The following is a 7,740-nucleotide window of genomic DNA, read 5'->3' on the forward strand; positions in this document are numbered from 1 at the left end:
CCCCCCCACCCCCCCACCCCCAAACACACACACATACCAAAAAAAAAAAAAAACAATTAAAAGGTTCTCATCCAGTCTAATAAATTTGAAGATCTCTCACTTTTTTGGATAAGGTAAATTCAAAAATCTCATCACTTTCCCAATACCAGCCTTCAACAAAATACGAACCAACCTGGACAACCAAGTCAGTGAGAAGCCTTATGGGTCAGCTTGTGGAGATCAATCAGAAACTTATGGCCAAAAATGTTCAACAAATCAAAGTTCAAGGTTGGAAATGGAAGTAAAATATCACTGTGGAATGATAATCGGCTAGGACAAGGAACCTAGATGGGACTTTTCCCTGACATCCATGATTTGAATCAGCAACAATAAGCAACTTTAGAAGAGGTATGGACAGATCAGGGATGGAACCTCACTTTCAGAAGAATGTTAGAATGTTAAATGATTGGGAGATTGACGGAGTAATCGAATTCTATAGGACCTTGGAACAGTTCAGTGGCATCAATGCTAGTCAGGACCTTATCACATGGCTAGTGAATGGACAGGTGAAGTTCTCAGTTAAGAGTGCTTACAAGGAATACAACTTAGCCAACAATCAGATTGGTTGCTGGCCATGGAAGATGACATGGAAAGTAAAAATTCTATACAAGGTTGCTTGCTTTACATGGTTATTGGCAAAAGAAGCAGTATTAACACAAGACAACCTAACAAAAAGAGGATTCCAGCTGTGTTCTAAGTGTTACTTATGTGGAGAGAAGGCAGAGACAATTAGCCATCTCTTTTTGCATTGCAATTTCACTATATTGATATGGAGGATTTTCATCGGTCTAAGGGGAATTCCATGGGCAATACCGGGAAGAATCCTTGATATTCTAGCTAGCTGGAATAAAGAGGGTGCACTTTCGAGAAACAAAGAGAGATGGAGAATTGTCCCAGCTTGTATATGGTGGACAGTCTGGGAAGAGAGAAACCAAAGATGCTCTGAAGAAAAGTTCAGCAACATCCAGAAGATAAAGATGAAATGTTTAGCTCTTTTTTATTTTTGGTGTAAAGGAAAACTTTTGGAGGATCATGAATCCATTTTAGATACCCTAGATTCATTGTAAGAAGAACAAGGGTGAAAAGTGTCCTTTTTGTGTAGTTTTGTATGGCCACTTACATTGTAACTATGGGTGACTTCACAATTTTAGTGAAGTCTTTATATTAATATACAAATATGTTACCTTCTCAAAAAAAAAAAATACGAACCAACCGTATGTTGGTTCCACATCGATGGGCGGAATGGTGATTTGATTCCTTATATGGTCTTGGCAAATCCTCACCTCTTGAGCTAGCTTTTGGGGTTGAGTTAGGCCCAAGGTCCATCTCTTTATCATGGTATGGCCCACCCAACTCTTATTTTACCTAATGTATGTCCAGTCCTGGGGTGCGGGAGGGGTGTTGAGCCCCACATGGATGGCTGAAATGGTAATTTGTTTCCTTATATGGTCTAGGGCAATCTTCATCTCTTGAGCTAGCTTTTGGGATTGAGTTAGGCGTTAGGCCCAAAGTCCATTCCTTTATCAGGTCAATAAATATTAGATGGTATTAAATATTATCTAGTGGCCATGTAAACTTCCATTCTCTTATTATAGAAAGAGCCTAACTTAGAAGATCGCACAGAAAGTAACAAAGCAATTATTTCAACTTGCATCAATGAACTGGACAATTTTATTGTTCAGTAAATGCTATGTGACGTAGTAGCAGTACTTTAGAGCATACAGTTTTTAATCTACAGCACTGCAAATTTTTCTCATATTAAAAATCTCCTTTCCCCTCACAAATTTATAAAAGAATTGCCGGCAAAACAGCGCCATTTAGTATATTAACTTATCAGAGAAAAACTTGCCTCGGGAGTTGACAACAGCTCCAGGTCATTCCCATTCAACCTTGGAAGCAATAAAACAAAATAGATCATCCAATATTGCCCATCAGATAATTCATGGCAAACCTTCTGCCTCATGGAATCAAGACCAGGCACAAACTGCTCAATAGACGCCACATGTTCTTTCTGACTATCAGACATGGTAAAATCTGCAACAAAAATTCATAAAGATCAACCAGAGGACACTAGAAATATGAAGAATATTTGTACAAACAAGGATTCTGTCAAGGAACTACTCCTTTTGATTGACATATAAAGTATGCAAGCATCCAGAAGTGGTCGAAACTCGGAAAAGAACTAGAACGGAAATTCACTGCTTATTATTTTTGAGAATAATAAATATATATTCACTGCTTATTATTCTAGTTACATTCTCTACATTTTCTTAGAAAAACTTCTACATTAATAAAGTCTTCTTTAGCATAGAGCAACATAGAATTGTCCCACATCATATTAATATACAGTATGTTACACCTAAAGCAACTCTTGGTGACAATGAAATGCTATAGTATACCAAATACCCAACTCTTGGTGCCCGTAAATATTTTTTCTCGGTCATCTATCAATCTTTATGAGATTTAACAACAGTTACGCCTCAGCCCCAAACAAGTTGGGGTCGAAATATGAATCCTCGTTCTTTTCATTTAGCTCAACTCATATCATCATCATTACCAAAATAAAATAAGAGTGCAAGTAAACTCTATGAGATTAAGAGAACACTTTTTTTAATAAGGTAAAATTTTTATTACTGAAAGTACCAAGAAGGTGCGTAAAAGAACAAAAAACCACACAGCCCCTACAATAGTTTGAAGTTACATAATTTCCAAGTGAATCCAAGAAATCCAAATACTGATCCATATTCCCAAGCAAACTCCTCTCACACCAAAAAAATAGATTATGTCAAAAAAGGTTCTTGACTCCAGAAATATGATTCTTTTTCTTCCCAAAGCAAGCACTATTGCTCTCACTCCAAATAGTCCAGAAAATATACAAAGGGATGGCCATCCAAAATTGTTTCTGGATCCTTGCTATCTTCTGCCTTTTCCAGCTTTCCAGTAGGCACCTGACATCTGAAGGCATCACCCAAGCTACACCATACAGATTTTGAAAGAGCTCCCAGCATGGCTTTGCAACTTTACAATGAACAAACAGGTGATTGACTGATTCCAGTTCATCTTCACAAAAATAACATCTATTACTTAACATGAAACCTCTCCTCTGCAAATTATCTTGGGTTAAGCATGCTTCTCAGATGACAACCCACCCAATACAGGACACCTTGACAGGTGCTTTGAACTTCCATAAGAATTTTTTTATATTTTAGAAGTAAAGTCTTCTATTCATCTGGTACCAAGATGGTACTGAAACAGATACAAAAAGATAGCAACACTTCCACCAGTCATATTACATATTCCCCCTAATAAATATAAAAAGTCCAAATATTGATCTATCCTATCAAGAGTACTGCTATAACGCCAAAAATATAAATTCTTTATACACTTATTTTTGACTCTAGCAATCTACAACTCTTCCCCAATGCTTTATTTCTTTCCAGCCAAAGAGTCCACATTATGCAATTAAGAATAGTCCTCCATATCTGCTTCAAATTTCTTCTTACTCTTTGAGATTGCCAACTTTGCAACAGGCCCTTGATCTTCTGTGGTAAGACCATAGATACACCCATAATGTTAAGGAATAGTTCCCATCATTGTCTGGAGTACCTGCAATCCAGAAATAAATGCTCTACTGTTTCCTCCTCATTGTTACAAAAAAAAGCATTTGCTACACAATAGGAAACCTCTCCTCTGCAAATTGCTGAGTTAAACAAGCCTCCCTAGTTGCTATCCAACCAAAACACGCTGCTTTCACAGGTGCCTTGGTTTTCCAAATCACCTTCCAAGGCCAACTAGAAGTCCCAAGACTATTCTGCTGTAAAAGCATTTTATAGCAATTATTAACTGTGAAAAGCTTGTCCCTACTATTTGACCAAACTAAATTGTCTATTTTGTCCATAGCAATTTGAACCTCCATAACATTTTCCATGACCAATTTGGCTCAAAATACTTTGATTGTTTTTGCAAAATGCTATAACAGCTCTAAAGAAAGTATTTAATATCTTTACTTCTTGTCCATATCATAACACTCCTTCCTTTTTATCTTTCCTGAGTCGAGGGTCTACTAGAAACAGCCTCTCTGCCTTCTCAAAGATAGGGGTAAGGTCTACGTACACACTACGCTCCCCAGACCCCACTTGTGGGATTACACTGGGTTTGTTGTTGTTGTTGTTGATGTTGTCCATACCATAACATCCTCTTTATCTTCCTCTGCCACTGTTTCACCCAATAGTTGTAGTAATTTCCCAACATCCTCCACCTCCCTATCATGGAAATCACTTCTAAAATTCAATTGACACTCACCAGAGTGAAATTTAGAAATACAACCTTCACTATTAAAGGAGTAATTGTACAAAGTTGGGATCCATAACCGATTTGGTCAGGTACTCAAAGTATATCCTATGATTGAGATCTATATATTGATTGGGTATTGGTTTGATTTTTAGGTTTTTTTTTTTTTTTTTGGGGGGGGGGGTGGGGGGTATATAGTATGAAAATGCTTTTCTATTACGCGAGATATCTTATGAGTAGAATATTGGTGTTCAGAAAGAAATAAATTCTATTAATTTTAGTTCAATAACTTTAACTAATCGAAATATCTACTTTATATGTCGTAATATACATTATTTGGCCGTATCCCAACACTCATATCTACACTCGGATCCATACTACCGAATCCTAAAGTTTATGTAATGAAGAATCCGACCTCTAGATCCACACCCGTACCGAATACCCGCACCCGAGCAACATAGATACAGCTCATTAATGATTCTGGAAAAACCCCTCATAGCTCTTGTATTTTTAGAATTACCTTTCTTCTCGTCCTCAAATCTAATACTTAAATATCCCCACTAATTACCCAAGGCTGTGAGGTCAAACCATATATTGCAGCCAACTCCTTCCACAATCCTATTCTCAACTTCCTGTCACAAGGTGCATAAATCCCTGTGAATGTACATTGAAAGCCAGAATTTTCCTCTCCTTTAGAAACATAGTTACTAAGTGTTATCCCACATATTTGTCCCTGCAACTGCATCTCCTTATATCCCAGTACACTACTATTCCCCCACTACTACCTTGAGCAACTCCACCCGTTCACTCCACCTAGACCCCTGAACTTGCATTTTTTTTTTGACTCGTCCCATTTATTTTTGTTTCAGAGAAACAAACAAGGTTTGCACTCCATCTCCTTAAAAGAAAATATATCTGTCTTCTTTTACCGCTATCATTCATACCCCTTACATTTTTTGTCTGAATCATTTAATATATGCCTCAATCCAAATCATTTGGTGTTGGTTATATGATCTATATTAAATCTACTCTATTCAGGTCTATTTATTAACTCCAATCTTAGCGGGAATGTTTACCCAGCGAGCTGCTGGATTAGTCGAGTTGCAGGCAGCTGGCGCAGAAACAATGTTTACGCAAAAAGCACACAAACTCCTTTAACAAGCGGTAATGGAGTGGACTAGTTGTTAGAGAATATACTTGTCCTTCATCAGTTATGTAAGGGGTTTATAATATCCTGGACCACTCCACCCATTACCTTAATTTTTTGGGTTGGACGCACTTATATTATAAACTAGTGACACACTCAGCAAAGAATAGTGTAATGAATTTCTTACACCATCTGTGCAATTTAACCTGCTATTCACTTGCCATTTATTCTAGGTTATCAATCAACAATATTAAATAGAGTTGCTTATTTTAAAAAGATCACCACTCAAAGAAACTAAACAAGTAATAATACTCTAAAACATAATCAGTGAACTAGAGCAAAATATTATTTAGGAGTTACCAGTGGGTAAAGATAGTGGAAAATCGGTCCACAACTGAGGCCGCTGTGAGATTGTGCTAACAAACTCCACTACTTCATCCGTAATGCCCACAATTTCCTCTTCGTAATCATCATCATCGTCGTCGTCGTCGCGATCTTCATCTTCAGTTTCACGATCATTCGCCGACTCATCACTAAACTGTAAAAAATTAGAAGCTAACTTTGAAATCTCTGAAACAGCTTTGTTCGAAGAGAACAAAGAGAGTCCTGATTTAAAGCTATCTCCAATTTCAACTAAGTCGTTTTTAATTCCGCTGAATTTTTCAGAAGACGGAACTTGCTCCGACGACTGAGTTGGTGATGGCGGAGCGAGAAAAGAAGCGACGCCGCGGAGGTGGTGGGAGAAAGTTTGGGAAATTGCTGAAAAATCTTCCTTTATGCTGGAGGAATTAGGATCGGACATTTTCTCACCCTCCGACGACGAGGGTTTTTCGCCGCCGGCATCGTCGTCGTCGTCGGATTTGAAAGGATTGGGAAGAGGAAGAGAGAACCAAGATGACATTTTTTTTTTCCCTCTTTCTTCAATCTTCTCTTTCTCTCTCTTATTATTATTTCCTTTTTCCTCCTTTAATTTTTACTTTTTACTAAATTTTCTTTTTTTCTTTTTTTCTTTTTCATCCCCTATCCCGTTGCTGAGAGTCAGTCGAACTCAAGAGCTACGCTAACTAAGCGAGCGTTATGCTTAATTGAGCTACCACAGCTTGTTACTCTCTCGTTAAAATTTAAAATAATTAATTTTTTATTTTATTAATTTGCTATAATATATAAATATAGCTACAGATGGTAAATTTATTATAAATATAGCTATAGATAATAAATACAATATAAATATTTGATGTATTGCGTAATTTTATCTTTATGTTCTCTTGCCCAAAAAGTTTTACTTTGGGAGTAAAGCTCGAGAACACACAAAGCTTAATACCGAGACTTCTAGTAAACAATAAAAATGCATTTGTTACTCTATCATAACCTTTGATGGTTACTAACTTTTTTTTTTTGGTTATTTAAAGATGACACAAATAACAACCTAATTTCAATATTAAAAAAAGTTAGTGTTGGCTATATAATTTTCACTCACTATGATTCTCTATTTTAACTCATCTTAAACTAATGTTATGCATAATAAAACCAAAAAAAGTAATAGAAGTTATATAATTTTTTTTTAGCATAAAAATCTTTAATAAAGTTTTCTTTAAATCATTAAATTAGCTAGTTTTTCACTTTACCAGTATTATAATCCTCTTCTTTTATGCGCTTTCGAACTACAACAATGTGAACAAGATCATATAAGTGGCGCTTGAAGGAAGACAAACGAAAAGCAAATTATTCATACGAGTGTGACCAACTAATTACAATTAAACATAAAAATTTAGTTATTTTTGTACATTTACATTCCTCCAAGTCTATTGTTTAACAAGATTTTCTTATTTGGTTAGAGATCACATAGTAGAGGGATTAGTGTTAAGCGGGTGTTTGACAGTAATTTATTTTCCACGCTAAATTAGGTAATTATTTGTTAATAGAGCAATGATTTAAGAATCATTACTCAAGAGTAAAACTATTTGTCAAAAAACTACTATAAAACAAAAAGGCACCCGGTCGGACCACAAAGGTCTACGCAGCCTTACTCTACATTTCTATAAGATGTTATTTTCACGACTCGAATCCGTGACCTCCTGGTCACATGACAACAACTTTACCACTTATCAGTTACGTCAAGGTTCCCCTTTTCAAGAATAAAATTACTAAATATCTCAATATATAAATTATTCAAATGAAGCAGAAATTTTTAGATTCATATACTCAATTAAATTAATGTGAGATATGAATATTGGTTTGTGATAAATAATGAAAAATGCATGTTT

At 36.0% G+C, this 7,740-nt stretch overlaps 1 protein-coding gene across 2 annotated transcripts in view; it reads right to left on the reverse strand.

The window, feature by feature from the left end:
- LOC109234307 (probable serine/threonine-protein kinase kinX) overlaps positions 1–6,420 on the reverse strand; it is a 10,141-nt gene extending 3,721 nt beyond the window's left edge. Inside the window, exons 1-2 of one of the 2 annotated variants that reach the window (XM_019400233.1) lie at positions 5,837–6,420; positions 1,889–2,073 (exon numbers count right to left, since the gene is read on the reverse strand). In XM_019400233.1, coding sequence (XP_019255778.1) covers positions 1,889–2,073; positions 5,837–6,377 — 726 coding nt within the window. In that variant the 5' untranslated portion in view covers positions 6,378–6,420. The remainder of the gene's footprint in view (positions 1–1,888; positions 2,074–5,836) is intronic. The other variant, XM_019400232.1, reaches the window with a different exon arrangement.

This window comes from Nicotiana attenuata, chromosome 11, assembly GCF_001879085.1.
Source record: "Nicotiana attenuata strain UT chromosome 11, NIATTr2, whole genome shotgun sequence".
In the NCBI taxonomy this organism is placed as follows: Eukaryota; Viridiplantae; Streptophyta; class Magnoliopsida; order Solanales; family Solanaceae; genus Nicotiana; species Nicotiana attenuata.